Below are 24,312 nucleotides of genomic sequence, written 5' to 3' on the forward strand. Positions count from 1 at the left end.
ATGAACCAAATCTCCTCTCAATTTATTTCCTATAATTTTATCTTTAGTAAATTACATGCTCAAATCTCTAAATTGTAACTTATCGTAACATATTGAGATATTCAGTTGCCTTCTTCATTTTTATTTAAATAATTAATTCCATCTGTCCACATATTGAAACTTTTTCACAATCAAAACTAAATACTCTACGATTGGGATGATGCTATGATGATAAATACTTTGTAACTAGATGATAATCTGCGCGGGGTGAGTTCTTATAATAATGTTTGTTTATGAAATGATTTTAACATTTTACAACACTACAATCTTTATCGATTATAAAATAATGAATACAAATGTTGGTCTCTTAAATATATCATCGTTTTTGAAGAGTTAACATATTACATCTCATTTTAATTAATTTTAAGACTTCGTATGCACAAAAGAAAATTAAGTTTTGCGGTTAGCACAAATCACCAAAACCAAATATGCAACATCGATTGTATAATGACGAAAAAGGATTAGGTTTTCTGCTCTCGATTTGTTTACTATTGACTCTTCATAAGTGATTTCATTTTCTACATATATAGAATTGTGCTTTTGTTCTCGTCTTTGTTTCATTGATATGAGTTAGGTTTCTTTTTTTTTAATTTATTTTATGAATTCAGTGAATTACATAAGTGTCAATTAAAAAAATGGACATCTGTAAAAATTATTTTCACTCCATATACATATCTAAGAATCGAAATTTTGAAAAAAAATCATCGGCAAACTATATTAACAGGTTAGTGTTCAATTTTAATATATCAAGCTGTTATAAAATATAAGTGCAAACTCAAAATATAAATGTTTGTCTAGTATATATTCACCAATTCGGTCTAAAAATCATCTAATTAGAACAACAAAATAAATTACTTATTTCACCAGTTCGGGTAATATCTGAATCCGAAGGGGTAATATCCGAACCCGAATGAATATCCAAAGATAACCACACATAAGTGTATTTAACTTTATATTTCTAGTTTATTTCTTTTATTTTATTCAAAATATTTATATTAATGATTCTTATTGCTCAAAATTAGATAATATACATATAATTATGGACAAAATCATTTGTTACTTACTTAAAATATATATCAAGTTCTTGTTTCTTGCATTAACAAAAGTTGCATCTAAAATTTCAAAACAACAACTAAATTAGTGTCTTTCTATTTTTAAAGTTTTATCTCCAAACCTATTAATAGTTTAATCTCTTAAAAATAACATAAAAACAGTTAAGTTAAAAAATATTTTAAATACAAAAACTTAAACAATGAATAATTTATTTATTTTTTCTTCAAAATTTAAATATCTGAACCCGACCCAAAATATCTGAACCCAAACATAGAATACCCGAACCCGACTCAAAGTGTAGAAATACCCAAACGGATTCTATACCTTTATACTGAAATATCTGATACAAACCCGAACGTGTATCCGAACGCCCACCCCTATGATATATGATCATTTGTATCTTGATTGAACAAAAAAAAAATTAAAACAATTGATCACAATTTTTTTAATGTGAGACTTTTACCATTTTTAGTAATTTATAGTCGTTTTAAAAAATTTAAAATATAACTTATAAGAAAAAAATCTAATTGTTTTTATTATATGCTTAATATGATTGTTTAATTTCTTTTAATAGTATAAAATTAAACAAAAAAGAGAGAGGTTAGAATTTTTTATATCAAATATGTATTATTCATAATCATTAATTGTCGTATATATGTTAATCATATTAAGTAATTATGTAGCTTTTATTTAAGGAAATAAAAAATATTCTTTTGTACAATATTAATTAATTTGATAATTAGTTTAATAAAAAGCATAGTATATGTTTATATGAACCAACTTATTTTTCTAACAATTCTATGAATCATTCTCGTGATGACACGTGGCTACGAAAACATGTCGTAATGCTCCAGGATTAATATATAGGGGATGAGTATAAACAACATAAGTACACAATATGAAATTTGAGAATGCAAGAGCATGATTGTTGGGGGTTCTTAGCGGAATATAAGAACTCATATCTTAACTTTTAACTAAAAAAAGCTAAGAACCGGCTCTTAAATAAGATATTTAAGAGTCGGTTCTTAGTTTTTTTAGTTAAAAGTTAAGAGAAGGGTTATATTCCGCGAAAAACTCCACTCTAAAAACCCCTCAATAATCATGTTCTTAGAGGGTGTATCAAAACCATCTCCAACCCACCTTTATTTTTATCTCTATATTTTCTCATAAAATAGAGAAACTTTATTATAGAGGTGAAAATGCTCCAATGTATGCCTCTATAATAGAGTTCCTCTATTTATAGGGGAAAATATAGAGATATGATATTTTCACCTCTAAGACCATCTCCTACCCACCTCTTTTTTCATCTCTATATTTTTCTCTAAAATAGAAAAACTCTATTATAGATGTGAAATGCTCCAATGTATGCATCTATAATAGAGTTCATCTATTTATAGGGGAAAATATAAATATATGCTATTTTTACCTCTAAATATAAAGGCAAAAAGTAACTTTCCTCTATATTTTCCTCTAAAATAGAGGAACTCTATTATAGAGGCATACATTTGAGCATTTTCATCTCTATAATAGAGATTTCAATTTTAGAGGAAATTATAGAAGTATACATTGGAGATGCTCACCATCTTCAACTCATCTCTATCATAGAGATGGGTTGGAGATAGAGATGGATTGGAGATGATCTAAATATAGAGGCAAAAAGTAATTTTTCTTTATATTTTCCTCTAAAATAGATGAATTCTATTATAAAAACATACATTGTAACATTTTCACCTCTATAATAAAGATCTCTATTTTAGAGGAAATTATAGAGGTGCGTATTGGAGATGTTTTAAGAAATGGTCAAGAGAATCAATTCTGAAAGAAAGAAAATTTTCTTTTTCTTTTTGTATAAGATGAGGGAAATGTTATATATTTTCCTTGTTTTCCAAAGCTAATGCAAAGTTATTTTGAAGCAATAAAAGCACCCTTTTTCAATTTTTTTGCTCTGATGGGCTCTTCAAAAGCCAAGTCTGTTACCCACCCTTTTACCATTGTTCGATGGAGTGCAACCCGAATCAAACCACAAAAACCGAACAAATTGAAATCCGGTTTGAACGGTTCAAATTTGTTTCTTACAGTATAGTTAAATAGTATTACCTATCACTCACTTAAACCAGTTGGTTCAATTACTCTAGAAAAGTTAGGGTTTCAGAACCAGTACTTGAGCAAAATAGATAGTTTGTTTATTTACCTATCAGACATTTTGGACTTAATCGAAAATGATTTCGGTGAGCTAGAGCCTATAGAATTCATTTCAATTTTCATTCCTTAGAGATACTCGTCAAAAGGAAAACACTAACAAAAAAAATGAAAACACTAAAAATATACACATCATTTTCATTACAATTTTCCATAATACATAGCCAAACGTCAAACATATTTTGTATCAACACACAAATAATCTCATCCTACAAAATCATGTAGAAACTGAGGATTACTACCTCCAATAAAGTCTCTCCCAAACTGACGATTTTGCACTTCATACCCACCGCCACCACCGTAAGACCCACCTCCTCCACCACTACTGCCACCTTCAAGTCCAAACCTCTGAGCAGTTGTCATCGGAAAAGGCTCCGGCAACCCAATCTGATGATGAAGCCCTAACGTCAACGACACTCCTCCATTTGTGCTGCTACTCATTCCCGCTACATTAGACGACGCAATACCGTAGGAGAAGGCAACCGCGCCGCCGCTACCACTGTTTCCAGCGTTCATAAAGTTGTTGCTATTATTGTTGGTGGTGGTGCCATGAACGTCGTCATTTTGCACCCGCCTAGCGGGTGATGAGTTATTGTTAGCTCTTTGCTGAGCCGTGGAGGAAGAAGGGTTGTTGTTATCGGGGAAGACGGTGGTGGTGTTACGCTCGTCCCTCCAAGAAGAAGATCTCTGAGATTGTCGAGTCTCTAGCATATGAATCTCTTCCACCATCGGCTTCCATACCCTAACTCGTGCGTTTATGAACCAATTCGATACCTAAAAATAATACAGTTACTAATCCACCAATAATATAATACATTTGCAAAAAAAAAATCTTAAGATAATTAATGGTTATCAATCATAACCTAATAACCTAGGAAGTAAAACTAAGGAAAGCAAAAAAGAAACCCTAGGTATTTAGTTAATTTTATTTAATGACGAACTAAATTCTTCACACTAGAAATAAACTGGACTAAATAGAGTTATTGGAATGTAAATACTGCATTATTTTGTTGTATTTTAAATTCATATTTTGCTTTATTAAAAAGCCGTTCTAGATTATTTCCTACAAAATTAACTTGTGTAAAAATTTCAAGATTTTTTTGGACAAGAATATATAGTGCAATACTTAGTGAAGGCTGATAAACGTACATAACCGCAGAGAGCAGAATCTCATTTTGTAAGCTTATATGCGCATAGTTTTCCTATTTTCTAAAAAAAACTATTTATATGCGCTTAATTATATAGTAAGAAATGCCTTAAGCTATGAAGAAGAAAAAACAAGAAATAAAGGAAAAACAAAACTGAAGATTTCCCAAGTGAAAACCTGATGAATTTTCAAAAAAAAAGAAGAAGCGAAAACCTGATTTCTGGAGAGACCCGTCTGTTTAGCCAACATGAGTTTGTCTGTATCAGTTGGATAACTGCAACAAAAGATACACACACCAATTATTTTTCTCACAATATATACTCATATACAGACACATGATTACATTTACAAAACGACATATCCATGTCCGAGAGCAAACAAGCATTCGAAATGTCCCATCAAAAACATACTTCCAAGTTATTATACACTTCTATGCATACATACACATTCTTGCATCTATAGCTATGTAATCACAATCATATAAATAAGTGGTGCATGTCATCCTGACACATTAATATCAAAAATGAGATATGATGTAGACATATAGATATCGGATATTGGACTTTGCTTATGTCAAGTTACAACTGTAACTTCAATAAAATAAATTGATGGTCTGATTGAATTGACATGGTTAACACATAGGACAGTTAGAACTAAGCTCAAACTCAAATAAACTGCTTTCAAAACCATAAAAAATATATATGGCTAAAATCATAAATACTTACGGATGCAAAAAGTGATCGAAGAGCCAAGCCCTTAGAACGGTGACTGCGCGTTCGGGTAAGCCCCGGTGCGGTCTCCAAACAGGAGCATGGTTGTCAGGAAACCCATGTCTTTGACCAGCAGAACACAAGCCTCTACTACTATCACTTCCTCCAAATCGCATAGACTCAGTTCTATTCTCAGATATCATCAGATGACCAGATTGTTGTTGTTGTATCTTGTTATTTGTGCTAAGCTGTAGTTGCTCCGTTATAGCATTCTTCAAACACTTGAAATGCCTAGACAATGCCTTTAAGGTTAAACTCGCGTAAGGAGCTGCATGCCCGAGACCTGCTACGCATTCGAATGAACCCATCACAGCTTGAAGCTGCTCATAGTATTGCTTATACCTCTTGTAAACCTTGTAAAACGTCATGAGGAAATGTCTTTAGATTCGAATCCATTATCTAACTAAAAATATGTAAATTATAGCTTCCATTGGATCAGACATTATCTTCTCACTTAAAAAAATATGTTAATATATATACCTCGGAATAAACTAATCATAGTCTTTAAACCCCTATCTTTAAGTTCACATAAGTACATAAACAGTCTCGTGCATATATTCCCTTTCATAAAGAAGAAATTCTCTTTTTATCACTAAATTTATATCCCTAAGATTTGAAGCATCCAATTCACAAATCTAGATATCCCTTATAATTAATTTAGATTTTAGTATAACCTTAAAATCTATTAAACGTAACAAATAAGGAAGAAGGGGGGCAAGCCTTGTATATATATATCATGTCATAATATGGGACTTAATAAGATCATTCTATACTTCTATTCATGCTAAACGTAGGGAACGTTTAATTAAAATGAATGAGATAAAATATATTAAAACGATATAGATTTTAAATGGCTTTGCAAGAGTTTCATTTTCCAAGGAAGATCTTTTTAGGAGACACCAATTTATCACATATCATTTATCAAATTTTGTCTCCAACTTCGAAGGACACCGACCAAAAACTGTGAACATTTTAACACAGTAATACACATATGTACATGGAAGTATGAGAAAGTTTAAGACAATACTAATCGCTGAATTAACAGGTTTATCTGGTTCTTTATAAGGAATATAAAACAAGATTGTATCATTAATATATAATACCTCGTCCAGCATGGAGATGAGCTTTGATTTGTTCTTCATATATTCTCCTCCACCGGAGTCGGAAGTGCCGCAGAGACTCTCAACCGTCGGATCAAAGAGCAAAGAAGAATCGTCTTCGTCGATGTTTTTGTCGGTGTAAATACCATGACCCACATTACAGAACTCATCAAGAAGTATCTGTGCTGGTTTCAAGAACCTCGATCCTTTCAGAATCGATGCGTAACCAGTGAACGGTCCGAGAGGGCCAGAGCTTCTCGAGGCGACGGTAACGGTGGCAGCGGCTGCTTCAGCGGCGGATCTACCGAATCCGGAGTTAACAACGCCGGGAACGACTAGATCGTACGTTAGTCTGGGGTGAGATGACAAGGACAGAGATAAGGGCTCGGGTTTGAAGACAAGAACGTCTCCGGAGGAGAGTCCGTCGTGAAAGGAATGATCTCCGGCGACGGCAACAGCGTTGGATGAAGAGGAAGAAGGACCACCAAGAAATCCCATGAAATTACTGTAGCTAGGGTTGGATATGTGGCTATTGTTATTGGAGTGAAATCCACCGGCGGCGAGATAGTCGGAGTCTCCGAGAGGATATACGCCGGCGCCGCCACCGGAAGAGGAAGGAGGATGAGGATGGTGAAAGTGGAAGTGGGAATCGAGAGAAGGAATCCGAAGTTTATCACGTCGGCTTTGTTGGAGGACATGGTAAGGCTCATAAGCATCTGCCATGGAGAAAGATGATTTCGAGATGCAGAAGAAGAAGAGAGAGAGAGAGAAGTAACAGTGGAAGAGATAATGGTGTGACAGTGAAACGAGAGTAGGAGGTTGAGAGAGAGAGAGAGAGAGAGAGAGGCTTCTTTTGCTTTCTTTTCGAAGCACTATCAAGTAGGTATGTATATCATCATAAATTATTTTGTCTGAAAACAAAAATATCTACGTTCTTATTATAGACCTGTTATGTTTATTGCGGAATAAATTATTGAGCATTACAGTTTTGGTCAAAGGATCATCCGTCTGATGTTTGCTACTAGCTAGCTATAGTTAATGCTCTCTCGTATGTGATCCATAGAATGAATAAGAAGTGACATGATTCTGCATATTTTTACTATAGTTATTTTGCATGATCCCGTATTATAGTTGTTTATATTTAGTTATTCGTAAAACAAAATTTTAGAAGACATTTCTTATGATAATTTTATATATTGATTTGTAAATTTAGGTTACAAATTGTTTAACCGTCTTATAGTGTACTTTCATCTATATTTTACGATTAGTCATCGTAAAGTTCACAACCCATCGGAATGTTTTTGAACGTGGTACTAATTAGTTTCGTAGTAGTCCATTGCGGTGGCAAATAGCAATTTGTTGCGTTCTATTCGGTTTTCTTACTATATCATTTATTTCATTTGTACACATGCGTACTTATTTTTGGGTGCAACAGTAACAATACACGTTAACTTGTATCTATTTTACCGCATCTATATAACTCTTGCCTCTTGGAAGATGTGTTAAACATTGGAAAAAAGACGAGTATGGAAGCGATGTATACTCGTCAAACTTTTTGTGTTCGGTAATTGATGCTGAATTTTATCATGCAAATCAGCTAGAATAGTGTAATTTAGAGATTTGTATAGATGATTTAAAGTTGTATAAACTGAAAAGTGAAAAATCCCGGGTTTGGTGGGAGAGGCTGTATTGGAAATCGAGAGAAGATGACCGGCTGTAACCGGTGACAGTCGAACAGGTTCTTTGTACAAACTGTTCTGTGTCTTAGTCTTTCACATACTTTCTGACATTTCTACTACTTTTTAAGTCTTCTTTTTGTCGTTTTTCTTCTTTTCTTTTGCTCGAATAAATACCTTTTTACACCATAAATTATAATCATACTAATCGCTCTAGTACGCGTGGATGGTGTGTCCCGCAAGGTTAACGAGAGAACCAATTTGAGCATTTCAGTTTTGTAGTATATAATCAATTATTCAATTACTACAGTATTTTTCTTCACTAATTTTCAACAAATTACTTAGGTAAACTATATTAACATACACAGTAAACAAATTAATAAATACTAATGCGGTCACCCATGCATTGTCAGTTAAAAAGGTCAACAGACAACAGCCTTCATACGAGGATAAAAAAATTGTAAACCCTATTTCATATTTTACTGCCTTATTATTCCTGTTTGATGACAAAAATTATGCTCAGTATATAAAATAGACAATGACAATAATTACTGAGTATGATTTTGTCGTTCAAAGGAATACGATTATTATTTATGCGTTCTGAAAACATTCCCATGGAACACAAAAATTTCATCTATATTTCACGTTAAAATAGAGTAACTCTATTATAGAGTTTAATTTGCTTGAATGGTTCACTCTATAGTAGACTTACTTTATAATAGAATTACTCTATAATAATGTGAAACTAGATTTTGACCCGCCCTTTTCGAGGGCAGGATTATTTTGTAAATATACTTTTAGTAAAAAATTTATTCGTCTTTAAGTTTTATTAAAGTTGTGGTTTAATTTTTTTTTACCTTCTTTATGATAAACATGATACATGTTAATTTTTTTAAATCATAACATGTTTAGTTTGTTAGAATCATACAAATTTGAAAATTATACTGATACTATCTTATTTTATACTATTCAATTGTATTTGTTTTTATTTGTAGTAAATTTATATATCTAATACATAACTTTAGCAAATTTCCAACCCGTTTTGTAAATTTTACCTTTTTATTTGATGTATTTTTTATAATTAAATATATATATTTGTAAGATTTAAGATTTTTTTGAAATGTGTGTGTCTGGTATAGATGATAATATTTTATATTTTAGATCACTATTTATAATAACTATGATATATATATATATATATATATATGATATATTGATATTAAATAATTTTAATTTCAAATTTACAACCTTTTAGCAAGGTGATAGGGTTTAAAGGAGCCATTGAAAAATGATTCATTTTTTACGTTTTCGTTTGTGCTTTACACCTTTTAGCAAGGTGATAAGTTTTAAAGGAGCCAATTGAAAAAGGATTCATTTTTACGTTGTTTATGGTTCGTTTGTGCTAATGAAAAGTTTCATCAAAAGTATTTTGGGAAAATTGCCAAAAGAGAACAAGAAAACAGCATAGTTGTCCCTATGGTATAAATCTTTTTTTGTCCATTTTTTCTCCGTTTTACCCTTTCCATATGTTAAAATTAATGAAATAAATAGTTATATGAATCAGAAAAATTATTAAAAATATAAACAATTAATAAAACACCCATTTACACAAACACATATTTTTTTTTGGGTTAAAAAACATAATAAATAATATTTTTAAATTACGTTCTACTAAAAGTAGAATTCTGTTTCTACACAAAACGGGTAAGTAGAAAATGAATTCTAGAATGAACACATCCATCTACTTGTTTTAGAACGTACAAACTACTTTTTACTATAATTCTAAATATGGGGAATACGTATTCTACTATTTGTAATGATCGCTACTTTTATTCAGAAAACTGTTTCTACTTTTATTGAGTATTCTAAGTTATCAGGAATGCAAAATCTAAAACATATACGAACGTCCACATAGTGTAGAAATTACATTCTGGAATTTTGTTATGTTCTACACAGTGTAGAAGGTGCCTTCTACGGATAAAAAAACTGAATTTTCGAAAATTAAGGAAGTTGCAGTTTTTAAAATATTCTCAAAATATTCTAACTTCCTAAAACGTGTTTTCATTGATTTGGTTCGTGAAAAATTAAAAAAAAAATCGATTTTGAATGTTCTTCTTCACCAATCTATGATTTTCCAATGATTTCTCTATAGTTTGTCTTGTGATTTTTACAAACTCTTGTTCTATGATGCATATCTATACAACATGTGGTGTTTGGGAGTTTGGAGCAACCACGGGATGGGTTTTTACGGCTGATGAGAGAGGGGCTAGGCTACTGTTATTGGAATCAACTTCTACCTTAGAGGATTTTAAAAGAATGGTTTTGGAAGATTTTGATATGGAAGAAGATAGCTTACCCGATTTGGAGTTGAGTTATCTACCTAATGAGTTGATCAATACATCAACTTGTCCGCCTGTGATCATTGCAAATGATCGACAGCTTCAGAATTTTGTTTGTTTTGTTCAAAAGTGTGTTTCTACTCGATTGTGTGTAACATCTAAAGCCAAAGTTGAGAATCTGAATGAACCAGACTTTGATCTTAACAAGTCGCCAGCTGATTCAACTACTGCTCAAGAGGAGGGAAACTCGGTTGATAGGGGGAATGAACCAGCTCCTGTGTTTGTTGAGAGGCAGTGCGAGGAAAAGAAAGAAAAGATTAGAAGAGTCGAAGTTGATGAGGATGCCTATCATGCCGATACCATGATCTCGGCCAAAGAGGACGTACATAAGATGTCAAAGTTTTCTGTGCTCAATGTTGTTAAGAAGGGACAATTGTTTGAGAACAAAACTTTGCTGAAGGCGACTTTTGAGATATGTGCAATGAAGCATAACTTTCACTATGAGGTTATCAAAACGGATAGACAACTTTGGTACGTTAGATGTGAGGATAATGCATGCAATTGGTGTGTTCGAGCAGAGTGTTTGCAGGATTCTGAATATTTCATTATCAAAAAGTATGTCGGTGAACATACATGTGCACCTTCAAACAAAACCAAACCGGGTAGGACTGCTTCGGCCAAAACTATAGGCAGTCTGATTATGCATAGGTATGAAGGGGTTAAGGAAGGGCCGAAATGCAATGATATAATACAGATTATGCTTATGGATCATGGCTGTGAGATCACGAAATCTTTAGCATGGGATGCTCGTGAATATGCGGTTAATGCTGTTAGAGGTATACCAGAGAGAAGTTATGGAAAAATACCGAAATACTTGCACATGCTCAGAGAGGCTAATCCGGGAACACATTCATCGTATGAGATTGACAGCAAAGGGAGATTTCGGTACCTGTTTATTGCATTTGGGCAATCGCTACGAGGATTTAACAGAGTCATAAGGAGGGTTATTGTGGTTGATGGCACTTTTCTGAAGAACAAATACAAAGGAGTTCTATTGGTTGCAACTGCTGTAGACGGAAATTCTAATTTGTATCCTCTTGCATTCGGAGTAGTCGACTCAGAGAATGAAAATTCTTGGGAATGGTTTATGAGACAACTAAATAGTGTCATTGCTGATGATCATCATTTGGCTTTCATTTCGGATAGACATGCGGCCATTGCTAAGGCGCTTGAGACTGTGTATCCAACAGCTAAACATGGTATTTGCATTCATCATTTGTTGAATAATGTGGTAACATATTACCATGGGAAAGGACTTGTTGGGTTGGTTGCAAAGGCGTCCAAGGTTTATAGAGTTGCTGAGTTTGAAAAGATATTTGCTAATGTGTGTAATATCAGTCCGGCAATTGGAAAATACCTAAGGGATGCTGAAGTCCAAAAGTGGGCAAGATGTCAATTCTCTGGATATAGATATGACATAAGGACAACAAACCCTGCCGAATCCATCAACTCTGCTTTGCGTTCGCCGAGAGAGTATCCAATCATTCCCTTGTTGGACAGTATCAGAGAAATGCTGACTCGGTGGTTTTATAACCGTAAGAAAAAGATTTCAAAGCATAATCATCCTCTTACCGAAGATGTGGAGAAAAAGATTGAAAGGAGAACCGAGAAAGGCAAAAGATTTGCAGTTTACCCTGTCAGCGATGGTCGCTTGCTTGTTAGAGGTGATAAAATCGACTGCTTAGTTGATTTGGATAGACGTACTTGCTCATGTGGGAAGTACAACCTGATGAAGATACCTTGTCGGCACGCAATTAAAGCTGGGTTTCATGTTGGCAGACAGCCACACACATTAACTGATTTATTTTACACTACAGAAGCTTGGCGAGAAGCTTATCATGAAAGCATCAATCCTATTGCTGTTCCTGAGGATGCTTGGTCCATGCCAGAAGATGTTGTCGTGGACAATGTGCTACCACCAGAGTCAAGAAAATCAGTTGGAAGGAATAGAAAACGGAGATATGAAACTGTTGAAGATAAACTTCGGTCATCGCAAACATCACAAAAGAGGCAGCTTCGCAAGTGTAGTAGATGTGGTATTAGTGGGCACAACAGAGCAACTTGTAAAATACCAATATAGTCAGTCACATATGGTAAGGGTCAGCTTATATAGCCAGTTCGTTTATATGTTTTTCAATCTCGATTTAATTGTGTTTCAGGTATTTATTTTTCTGTTACAGGTTGGTCTGTTCAAGTATGCAAGTTGTGGTGTTTGAAAGTGCAGTATTGCCTTGTCTCGTATGGTTTTTTCTTCTAAAAATAATCAACTTTGTTTAACTTTGGATACTTTGGATAATTCTTGTATGGTTATTTTATCAGTTTCATTGTTATACATTGGTATTATTTTCACTTCACTTCTCTATCTCTCTGTTTGTTTAGTTATGTTCAGCTATGCTTTTGAGTTCGAGTTTAAGTTTGTTTGACAATAGCTGATGTCTGATTTTTCAACAAAAAAGGTGGATTGTAAGAACAGATCACTGAGCACAAAATATAAGAACCATTTGACTGGTAAAGTCGACACAAATATTGTTGCAACAAAACACTTATTGAAGCCAATACTAAGAACCAAATGACTGGTAAAAATGAAAAAAACACACTAACAAGAAGATACTTAGAACCAGTAGACTGATTTCACTCATTCTTGGCTTCTTAATCTTCCAAAAAGCCATAGAATGCTTCCTAAGCAACCTAATTCGAGTGAATTTTTCTGCTTCCTAACTTCTTCTTCTATTCTCTGTGTGATACTACTTTTCAGATCTTCAATCTCTTCTACAATTCTCCCTTGCTCAGCCTCTACCCTTCGAATCTCATCAAGCAAGGCGTCATCAACCCACTTAAATAAATGATTTTCCTTCTTTCGCTACATAGAAACGAAAATCAAATTAGGAGAAGTAAAATGGAATGAAAAAACATGATGTTTATCCTACACAATCGAAAATCGAATCAGACAAAAAAGGAACATAACAAATCGGTAATTGAATCGAAAAACAAATCAAGACTATGAACCTGTGCCCCTATTTCACATCTATAGAACCGTCGGTAAGGATTGTCATCAGTTCTCGAGTAGAATATCACAACCCCTTTCCCGCACCAGCACCTAGATGGCACCCCGTATGAATGTCGCCTTGAAGTATTCATGTGTGTGAGAAACTGCTTCAGAGAGAAAAAGGAGATTGACGAAAAAGAAGAACAGAAAAAAATGGGAAAAGTCGGGTTTGGTTGCTGAGTTGGTGTTATATATGTCGGGTTTTAGGTTTATTGTGGATCTAGTTCTGGTCGGGTTTGATTGTTGAGTTGGATCAAAAGTCTGGTTTGCAAGAAGCCAAGTTAAGTGTATTACATTTGATTCGATTTATTTACTCCTACGGGATGATCTAGTAAAACAATTATTCTAAATGTTCTTGTGGTCTTGTTCCGGGTTTTTGTTTCGTTTAGGGTATGTTTAGGGTTTAGGTTAGGTTTGACTGTGGTCTTGTTATGGGTTTTTGTTTCGTTTAGGGTATGTTTAGGGTTTAGGTTAGGTTTGACTGTGGTCTTGTTATGGGTTTTTGTTTCGTTTAGGGTATGTTTAGGGTTTAGGTTAGGTTTGACTGTGGTCTTGTTCCGGGTTTTGTGTTTCGGTTAGGGCATGTTTAGGGTTTAGCTTAAGGTTCTAATTTAAAACAGTGTTAAATTCTAGCATTCTTCAGCTAAAAACTCTTAATAACAAAACCACAAGATGTACATTTGATTACAAGAGTCAATCCTAAAAATCATAATTAAACACTAGAAGTTATACAATAAACTAAGCAGTCTTGTTCCTAAAAATGATAATAAAATCTAGAAGTTATACATCAGATTAAGCAATCTTGTTCATTACATTAGAACTTGAAACCAAGCAGTCTCACAAAATCTCTTCTACAGTCGAAGAGAGACACTCCGGGGATTGATACTTTGACATCCTATCAATCAATTCCGGATCATTAGCTGCTTCCCAAAGATCCCATAGAATCCTGTGGCGAGCTTCGATAATGTTACCATCATGCAACAACGACAACTCCAATCCAAGCGCATGACACTCAATGAACTTCACTGCATAGACGCCACAGTCGCATGCACTTTTATTCAGATTCCCAACGGGGACATAGGAAACAGTATATGCACCGACTGCGAAATCCTTCTGGTGTCTCATAGGCTGAACTGCCTTGACAATACGCGGAATAAGGTTTGCGAACCCATCCACCTCCTTGTACCTTTTCTTACCCGAGCAGTCGAACACTTCAATGCTCCTCGTCACGAAACTGATGCACAAGGCGATCCAATGATTCCCACTGACATGAACAGGGACATACAGGCGATCCACATCTATATTCCATATCTCATGTGTCCTGCCATGTGGTGGAAGGACTCCTTTACCGAACTGCAGTAGCAAATTATGAAGCATGTAGCTCTTTCTACCCTGAGCTTCTAAATGACCATACTCTTTTTTAATCATATTGCTGAAGACGACAGTCATGAAGGCGACACGATGAGGTCTCCATCGTTTCAAAGATGTTCTCTCCCGGAATACGTACATTGCAGCGTCAATCTCCTGCATATTTTGAAAATCTTAGCACACACAATGTATTTAAAAGACACATATGGAAGCAAATAGTCTCTAAGGTTTACCAAGCTATTTAACCACTCAGATTTATCCATAAGACGATTAGCAATCTCAAAATCTAAAGTGGCAGGTCCAATCCGTATAGGTCTGAAACCAAATACAATGATAAAATTGTAAAACATTCATTAGTTTATTTTAAATGTATTAATACATGTCAGATGAATGAGAATAGAGTACTTACGTGGAGGAAGTTGACCAAGTTCTAACTTTTTCCCAATCCTCTTCACGGAAAAACACCAACGCGGCATCTGGCGAGTCTTCTTTGGTTCGATCCATTTCCTCATCATTCCACTGCAGTGGAGCCATGTTAAACGGTTTCGATTTACTTAACGTCTCAACTTTCACTTGAGACAGATCAAAACCGTCAACAAATGTAGCTTGGGACAGGTCCCGCAAGTCTTGTGTACTCAATCCAAAATCAAAATCATTAGTTTCTGTAGCAATCTTTTTCCCGTCCTATTCATTAAAATTTAAAACATTGCATATAAGAAGAAGCCATTTATTCATAACACAAACAAAGCATTACATTCATAGAGTTTAATACACAAACATTCAAACATATTACACTTTAGAAACCTATTACACAAAGTTTCACATTCCATATTACATAATATTACACAGTCAATATAAAGTTCCATAAGCCTAGCTCCAGCACCCTAACTCAAGCATCCTAGTTCCAGGTTCATCAAGTTCTACACTTTCTCTTAGGTAGTACCTTTTTTGTTGGAGTAGGTTGATCGCCTTTGCGCTTAGGTTGAGCTTGAGCGCCTTTGCTCTTAGGTGGAGCTTGAGCGCCTTTGCTCTTAGGTGGAGCTTCCTTGGCTTTGCTGTTTAGTGGAGCTTCTTCAGTTTCTTTCTTACTAGGATAGCTTCCTTCACCAGTCAAACTGATTGCGTCCTTGAGCTGTGAAACCTCAATCTCCATCTTTCCCATCCTCTCTGTAAACACCCTCTCCATATTCGCCATTTGCATACTGAGCACATCTCCCAATGAAGTGACAGATGTGCGGATAAGACCCTCAATGAAACTCATAGTTTCAGGACCAAAAGTCAGAAACTTTTCTGCTGATCGCTTACACAGCACCTTCTTCTTTCTTGTCTCTGCTCCTTCATCAAGAAACTTTCTCTTGCCTTTTCCTGCGACCTTAACCGAAGAGTTCTCCTCGTCTGCTACAACATCCGTATGATCCACGATCTTATCAGCTTCTGACCCTCTATCATGGCTGTCGGGTTCCTCCATTTTAGACTCTTCAGGGTCTAAAACTGGCCAGTCTGTGTTGCTCCAATCATACTTGTTCCTGATCCTCCCCAAAACAAGGTCCACTCGTTCATCTTCCATCTCACCCTCCCTTGTGTACTGAGCATCTAGAAACACATCACCATTACCAGTCACTGATATGACCGAGAAGAAGTTATCCTGCAAACAGTTAAAACATGAAAATCCAAACAAAATATATACAACAACCATATAAAAGAAAAAAACAGAGAGAATGTTACCTTCTTAGTTAAGGAGTCCTCGAGCTCAATGATGTCTTCATAAGAAACTTTTGCAACTCCTTTCCAATTGCCACACCTTGGACCTTTGAAGCTGTCTGAGACTCTTCTGCCTAATATTTCTCCAAAATCAGGAATTGCCTCCATAATCCAAATCTGGAGAGCATAGGAGAAACCCTCGAAAATGTAGCTCTCCTTCTTACCCAACTTCTTCATTGCCTTCTCAATCGAACTCAACAGGAAATCATACGAGTGAAGACCCCAATGGAACTTCCGAACCTTGTCAAAATCCATCACCAACTTGATGTACATATGAGGGATGGACACCTTCTCATCTCTCCCCATCACCACACCCACTATTACACACAAGTAGATCAACCTCATCCTATCAAGCCGCGTCCAAGTGTGAACTTCTTGTAGATGAACCTTTCTGATCGACTGCAAGGTGATCTTACCACCTGTGTGCAGTAGGTTACTCCAAAAACCCCCGTCGTTTTTCCATTTCACTACGTCACTGTTAGTTTCCCGTGTAATCTTGAGGCCTGTCACAGCATGGTACTCCTGAAGCGAAAACCGGAGAGGCGTCCTCGCAAAAACAAACCACTTCTCATGCAGCTTTGAGGTAATCAGCTGTCTACATATGAAGCTATCCACTAGTTTCCCAGAGAACTTGAGATCATTTTCGGCAATAGCCATGATATGTGTGAAAACAGGATCTCTCTTCACATCATCGTACTCTGCACACATAGCTTTCTTCAGATCTCTGATAAGTTCCATGCGGCAACTGTTGTTGATCTTCTTAACCCGAGGTTCTGAACCCTCTGCATATAATCGTTTAGGTAGCTCCAGCTCCATATCTACAAAAGATAATAAAACACATGGTTGTTAACAGCAATATCATAAACATGCAAACGCCCGAAACAAGCGTAAGAGTGAAACTGAGCCAGAGTGAAACTGAGCCAAACACAAGATAATAATCAAAAGCAAAACACCATTGTCTAATCAAATTTAAATTTAGAAACACAGTAGATCGATTAATCAAATAAGACAAGTCAATCTCCATCTCGCAATCAAATCAGCAAATTAAGACAATTAACAGTCAAATACACACAAACTTTGTTCAGCGAAATCAGTATCGTAACACTCATAAAGACAAACACAAACACTAACATTGTTCACCAAAATCGGTTCACATAATCAAAAAGTCAATTCAGACAAGCAAACAAATATTGATCCAAGTCAAAGTAACAAACTTAATAATGAAACAAAGACTAAGACAAATCAAAGAAACAAACCGTTCACAAATTGAGACCAGATAGCCGGATGAGAGAGGCGGAGAAGGGGAGAGAAGCCGAAAGGTGGAGAGAAATGGAGAGAAGCGACGAGAAGCAGAGAGGCGGAGAGTAGCGGAGAGGTGAAGAGAATCAGAGAGAAGCGCCGAGAAGCGGAGAGGCAGAGAGGCGGATAAGCTCGATTTTGCCTTTGATTTCACTGGTTCGTCCACAAGATCGCCATCTTCAAAGTCTCAATTTTTTGGCCATCAGAGAGAGGCGGTGAAACAAAAACGAAATTAGTTCAGAGGTGGAGGCAAACAGAGAGAAGCAGCGAGCAGCAGAGAGGCGGAGAAGCTTGATTTCGCCGTTGAATTCACCGGTTATTACACAGGATCGCCATTTTCAAAGTCTCGATTGTTTTTCTTGAGAGAGAGGCGGAGAAACCAACAAGAAATTAGGGTTACGTGTTTTGTTCCCTTTTTGTTTTAACTTTTTTAATATATCTTTGTAACACGTTTTTAAAAAAAAAAAAATTACTTAGCACATGAACCAAACACAATTAAATTATGTTTAATTAGATTAATTCAAGGTTAGTTTTGGAATTTTGGAAAATTTTATACTAAAGGGACAATTTAATGATGGATTTATACCATAGGGACAACTATGTTGTTTTCTTGTTCTCTTTTGGCAATTTTCCCAAGTATTTTTAATAGTGTAATTTATTGTACTACGTAATCTAGGTAAAATCTAAGATATTTTGTCAAGATATTAATTATATTAACTAGGTAATAATCTGCGCCTTGCGCGGGATGTGATTATTAGTTTCGTAATTTTTAATAAAAAGATATTAAATCTGTTTAATCTGGATATTGGTTCGGTTTTAAGTTTTTTTTTGGTTTTTAATCTTCTAAAATATAACTATTATTTTAAATTAATATTCATTTTAGTTTATTTGGTTAAAATGTTTGGTTTTTTGGTTTTTTCCGGTAAAAACAAAAAATTAATATTATTTATTTATTTTCATGTTATGAATTTTAAATAACTGTCATGTCGAACCAATAGTTTCTAAACATATAATAGTTTAATAAAAAGAAAAGAAAATTATTAAAACAAATCATTTCACTACAATTTGGTCGGTAGTGAAAGAATCATTAAGAAAAAATATTTCAACTTTCAAAAAAATTAGACACTTCAGTTGTGGTGAATACTTAGTTAAAATGTGCTCACATCAAGGTGCACATATATGTGTATGTAAAAAGTATACAAAAATAGTTGACAAATATATAAAAATATTGTTAATTAATATTAAATGACATTTTTGTTCAAAATAATACATGAAAGATAAAATTAAAATTAATTTAAAATAAAAAAGGCCTTGACATAAGTCATTTTTACATATAAAGAAAATAAAATTGTATCCGTAAATAGGAGTGGGCACATATCGAATATCTGGGTATTTGGAAGCATTTGTGTCGATTCGATCTTTAGCCACCTAGATATTTGGTGACTCGGATATCCGAAATGTTTTAGAATTTTAAAGAATATCTGATTTGATCCGTAAATAAAATAAAATTTTAAAATAATTATTTTTTTTAATAATAACATTTTGTTACAAAAATAAAACATTATTTAACTTTTTAAATTCTAGTACCTAATATAATAAATTTAATTCATAAAAATATTGTAAAACTGATATAAAGTATAATATATATAACATATATATATATATATATATATATATATATATATATATTTCTTTACATATATGTATATATATGCATATAACAGATCAAATTAGATATTCGTTCCTAAAAATATTGGTATTTGTGATTTGCTTCTTTTTTGGATATTGTATTTTAGTATTTGATTTGTTTCGTAGAGTTACGGATATCCAGATTTTTTGGTTCAAATCAAAACGGATAACGAATCGAATCAAAATTTATGAATATTTTGCTCAACTTTATCCGTAAACAATAAAAATAATATATATATAGTTTGGCTTTTGATTCGTTATCTATTTTTGTTTGAACCGAAAAATCTAAAGTTTTATTGGAACCATTTATATGAGTTTTATATTAAAAAAAATCGCAAAGTACATAGTATGAACACATTTATGTATATAGTGTGAACACGTTAGCATACTTATTATCAAATCATTGTGAGATTGCCACATGTCTATTATAATGTGAATGCATTTATTACAATGCTTCTCTTTTAATATATAATAGATGATTGTTCAGAAAATATTGAGTTTAAATTATTTGTTAAGATATCTAGAATTGTACCAGAAATTTAGGGAGGTTTTTGTAGCAACCATTTAACATATAAGAAAGTGTCAATTGTTCTGTATCTTCTTTCCATCAATGTAGGAAGTTTATACAATATGCATAGATACTAAAATGTTTTCACATATTTTATGTATTTTTTAAAATGTTGTTAGACTAACTCATTAATATAAAATGATGGTTACTGTATGAAACATATAATTTTCCACTATTATGATGCAACATAAAATCTTTTAATTGTATATATAAATATACAAATTAATCGTCGATGTAAAACATTTTAAAAAATGATATTTGAGAATATTGTTTTCATCTTCATCTTGTTCATTCATATGCAGGTTTTCTTGACAAAGCATTATTAGAATAGAGGATTAAACAACCCTGAATTTGTGAGACCTTGAAGAGATCTATGTTATTGACTCAAAGACAAAAGTTATTCATATTGGTCATTCGTATGCAAATTTTCTTGATAAAGCAGGATCAGAAATTCAGGGTTAAATGACTCTGAATTTTTGTTAAACCTTGAAGAGATATATGTTATCGACTCCAAGACAATTGTTATTGCCAGAGTTCTAGTTGAACGAATTGCCTTTTTGTTTATCTAGATTTGATAAGCATTGTGGTGTTGATAATGTAATACGTAGCTTTGGAAGTTTTGGTAAATTTTGGGAACGATTATGATTGTTCATATAACTAAATATTGACTAACCAAATTAACTGAGTATATTTTATATTAATGAAACACAATTTGAACAGTTCCAAAACTTAAACCGAATTGTAAATGATGGTTTAAATGAAGATTGGTTTAGTTTAAGTATGTTGGTTTTTTTTTTTTTGTCAGCAATTTAAGTATGTTGGTTACCATATAAATTTGTATATGAAACATATTTTAATATTAAGTCACAACATTGTTTAATAAGCCCAAATTAAAAAGCATGCCATGGTAATTTCAAACAGGACTCTATTTTAATAGAGTAGATATAGTCTAATGTTGTTTTTTTACTCTATTATAGAATGAACCGTTGGAATAAATTTAACTATATAATATAATTATTCTATTTTAGAGTAAAATATAGAGTAAATTTTTGCGTAGGATGGTCTAAGTTATTAGAGCGAGTTAAAAAACCCCGTGAATTATAAATCTGCCAGGAAATGATTAAAAACCTCTGCTTGTGAGTTAGCAAAAATTGTATTATAAATCTGCCAGAAAATGATTAAAAACGGAATAGTAAGTTCTACTGTATTGTAATAATCATGTTTGAAATAATCATTAGATGATTTTCGTTTGCATGGGAAATAATGCGACGTAAAGCATTTGAAAATGTGTTTCGAACATTAAGCAAGTGTTTTCTTTCCTGTTACATTTATTTATATATAAAGTATTTCCTCTTTTGGCTAATTTGGACCACAAAATTGAAAAGAACCAAAGCACTCCATTAAAGTATCACAGTATATTAAAGTGCACGTAATTATTAGTTCTGCTCTTCAGTTATTACATTACATCACGGATTTTACACACATATGGAGATATACCGAGCAATCGTTCTTTTTCATAATTGCTTGGCTGAAAATAAAAAAAAATTGAAATTTAACATACTGCGATTTTATTAATTAGCTCTCTGTAGCTGACAAACAAATAGTAGCTCTCTGTATATACAATGAATCTTTTGCGACTCTAATAGTATCATTTACATAACCATTAAATTATTCACTCCGATCCCTAGTAATATATGAACATAAATCTATTTTGTATGAAAGTTCAAGAGGTTAAAACATAATTATGAGTTAATGGCTTGGTTGATCATAATGAAAGAACATCCCAACCACAAGACTATTGAAATTTAACTTAATATAATCTTTTGGACAAAAGTAAAACCCACTGTCTCGCTTTATTCCACTATGGTAAAGAAATCAGTCGCAACTCGTAATGCCCAGAGATCTAATAGCATGATTATCTTAACAACCATGAAAAATTGCTTAAATTTTTTTTATTATTATTAAAAAGTGCACCAATTGCTGACCGCCACGTGTTAATGGGGTCCGCAAACAATACAAGCAACAAAGAAAACTGGATGCTTATTTTGCATGCAGAAAGAATGTTGCTTGTGTTTTTGGTGGAGCCCCAGGCCATAAGCAACCCTTTCTTTAGAGGGATAAAGATGTTCTAAGAGTCATACTTCAATCGTTGCTTCCATGGCGATGATACATAAATTTCTTTATTAGAAAATTAAAAAGATTTGAAGGTAATTTGGATGATTTGATTCAGAAGTAATAAACATTACGCGAGTATGGTAATTTGAATAAAAATGTATTATCATCCATATTTTTTGGATATCAGGAAGTACATATCATTTTCAATTGCATACAAATCCTTTTCTACAAATAAGATGCTTGGATCATCTGGTAATAACCAACACTTACTTTTATAAACTATTTTTATGTTTATTACAGTATAACTTGGATGCATACTTAAAACAAACTAGTTGGTTGTCCGTGAATTCGTAAATATAAATATTGTAAGAAAATATATATTATGATACAATGTCTCAAATTTTGAGTAATAATTAGAAACACTAAAAATATAATTTTTAACTTCAAATAGTTTGAAAATCAGTCGTAAAGTTTTTATAAATTTGATGTAAAAATAACTGATGAATATTCAGTAATAACAAATGCTCGTGGAATTATATATATGTAATTATCACATTATTTTCCTCGTTATAATTTCGTTCTTTTTATTAAATTTTTGCTAATATTTTCCTAACTTTTTACATATGCTTTCCCAAATATTTATTTATCTTTCAAAATAGTAATACACCAAAAATCCATCTCAGAATTATTTTCAATGATAACATTACCTTATTCACTATATTTGGCTTAAATGCAAAAAAGTTAAATTAAAGTTCTTACATGTTCCTTTAAATATAATCTTTCCAATCTTCAAAGCATAATTATTATCGATACAACTATATTTTTATATAAATATGAAATCATTATATCGATTTATGTATATTGTTTAATATTCATAATTTTATGTAGTATATAAATATAAAAAGAATTGATCAAAAATTATTACACTTTCTATATTTTTGAAAATTAGCTACCATTAATTATTATTCGTAATATCATTTAGGTTATTTGGCAAGTGGTAGTAATTAGTTTTAGACTTACCTTTTATTTTTGATGTAATTAAAATAATTAAAAATGATAAAAAGTTATGTTCATTATATTACATAGTTTATAAATATAAAAAAGAATTGATCAAAATTTAATATTTTTTATATTATTTCAACAATTAGTTACCATAAATAATTATTTGTAATATAATTTAGATTATTTTTCAAGTGATATTAATTGGCTCTAGATTTATTTTTATTTTAAATATAAACTAAAAAAAAATTAAAAATTATCGACCCATAAAATTATAAAAAAAATCTTAAGACTCCACTAATAATCGACATGTAAGCAAAAGTCGCTTAAGTGACTTCTCATTTAATATATATAATTTTTTTTATAAATGTTTATAAACTCGTATAAATAATTTAAATTAAGATAAATAATTTTGTAAGCCATGATAGATAACTTTATAAATATTTTATTTTTTTTATAAATGACTTATCAGACATATATGGACATTATAAGACATTAATAATTATTATCATTTTTTATCTACAAATATAATATTTTATATAAGAATATGAAATCATTATATCTATTTCTATAAATTGTGTTCTACTAATTATTTTATGTAGTACATAAATATAAAAATAATTAATCAAACATTATTGCCATAAAATATTATTTGTAATATCATTTAGATTATTTGGTAAGTGATGTTAATTATTCTAGGTTTACTTTTTATTTTAGATCTAATTAAAATAATTAAAATTTGAATATTCTTCAACTAATCAAATTATAATAATTTTTCTTAAATTTTCTTTATGATTTACACCTAAGCAAAAATCAATTAAGTGACTTTTCATTTAATATATAGGACGATAGATAGCATATATGCCCTTATTGATTTTATTGGAGTCATTTAGCACAAGCATGTTTTGCACTATTTGATTTATTACACAACTCTGGATAATTGTGATTTTGCAAGACGTAATTCAAACAAAAACAACAGCAAAAAAAAAAATCCAACATTTTTTTATCATTCTATAGATTACCTACATCATAAATCTACAGAGTAGGAGTGGAGAGAAAGTGAGATCTGGTTTCCGACCGATGG

The 24,312-nt window shown here is 32.6% G+C and overlaps 3 protein-coding genes across 3 annotated transcripts; 1 reads left to right on the plus strand and 2 right to left on the minus strand.

Annotated features, from left to right (window-relative positions):
• Window positions 1-3,388: 3,388 nt before the first annotated feature.
• On the minus strand, window positions 3,389-7,212 carry LOC106433525 (BEL1-like homeodomain protein 9). The gene is made up of 4 exons (XM_048775119.1): window positions 6,312-7,212; window positions 5,164-5,561; window positions 4,652-4,712; window positions 3,389-4,065 (listed from the first exon to the last, which is right to left on the minus strand). The coding sequence occupies exons 1-4, from the start codon at window positions 7,029-7,031 to the stop codon at window positions 3,496-3,498; spliced, it is 1,749 nt and encodes a 582-aa protein (XP_048631076.1). The 5' UTR covers window positions 7,032-7,212; the 3' UTR covers window positions 3,389-3,495.
• Window positions 7,213-10,171: 2,959 nt separating this feature from the next.
• Window positions 10,172-12,463, plus strand: LOC106369471. Its single transcript, XM_022696422.2, has one exon. The coding sequence runs from the start codon at window positions 10,172-10,174 to the stop codon at window positions 12,461-12,463; it is 2,292 nt and encodes a 763-aa protein (XP_022552143.2).
• Window positions 12,464-14,086: 1,623 nt separating this feature from the next.
• Window positions 14,087-18,298, minus strand: LOC106402285. The gene is made up of 6 exons (XM_013842990.3): window positions 17,815-18,298; window positions 16,523-17,376; window positions 15,741-16,442; window positions 15,207-15,481; window positions 15,031-15,112; window positions 14,087-14,953 (listed from the first exon to the last, which is right to left on the minus strand). Exons 2-6 carry the CDS (start codon window positions 17,372-17,374, stop codon window positions 14,267-14,269), a joined length of 2,598 nt encoding a protein of 865 aa, XP_013698444.2. The 5' UTR covers window positions 17,375-17,376; window positions 17,815-18,298; the 3' UTR covers window positions 14,087-14,266.
• Window positions 18,299-24,312: the final 6,014 nt, after the last annotated feature.

Source organism: Brassica napus, unplaced genomic scaffold (genome assembly GCF_020379485.1).
Source record: "Brassica napus cultivar Da-Ae unplaced genomic scaffold, Da-Ae ScsIHWf_702;HRSCAF=1020, whole genome shotgun sequence".
Lineage (NCBI taxonomy): Eukaryota > Viridiplantae > Streptophyta > Magnoliopsida > Brassicales > Brassicaceae > Brassica > Brassica napus.

Bases quoted from the DNA above. Each gene is read 5' to 3' on its own strand.
- LOC106433525 (XM_048775119.1), bottom strand. From the start codon at position 7,031: ATGGCAGATGCTTATGAGCCTTACCATGTCCTCCAACAAAGCCGACGT. The intron at 5,562-6,311 runs GTATTATATATT...ACGTTTTACAAG, and splicing joins TCATCTCCATGCTGGACGAG to GTTTACAAGAGGTATAAGCA. The intron at 4,066-4,651 runs GTTTTCGCTTCT...TATTATTTTTAG, and splicing joins CGGGTCTCTCCAGAAATCAG to GTATCGAATTGGTTCATAAA.
- LOC106369471 (XM_022696422.2), top strand. From the start codon at position 10,172: ATGCATATCTATACAACATGTGGTGTTTGGGAGTTTGGAGCAACCACG.
- LOC106402285 (XM_013842990.3), bottom strand. From the start codon at position 17,374: ATGGAGCTGGAGCTACCTAAACGATTATATGCAGAGGGTTCAGAACCT. The intron at 16,443-16,522 runs GTAACATTCTCT...AACTGTTTGCAG, and splicing joins AGGACTCCTTAACTAAGAAG to GATAACTTCTTCTCGGTCAT. The intron at 15,482-15,740 runs GTACTACCTAAG...TTTAATGAATAG, and splicing joins AACCTACTCCAACAAAAAAG to GACGGGAAAAAGATTGCTAC.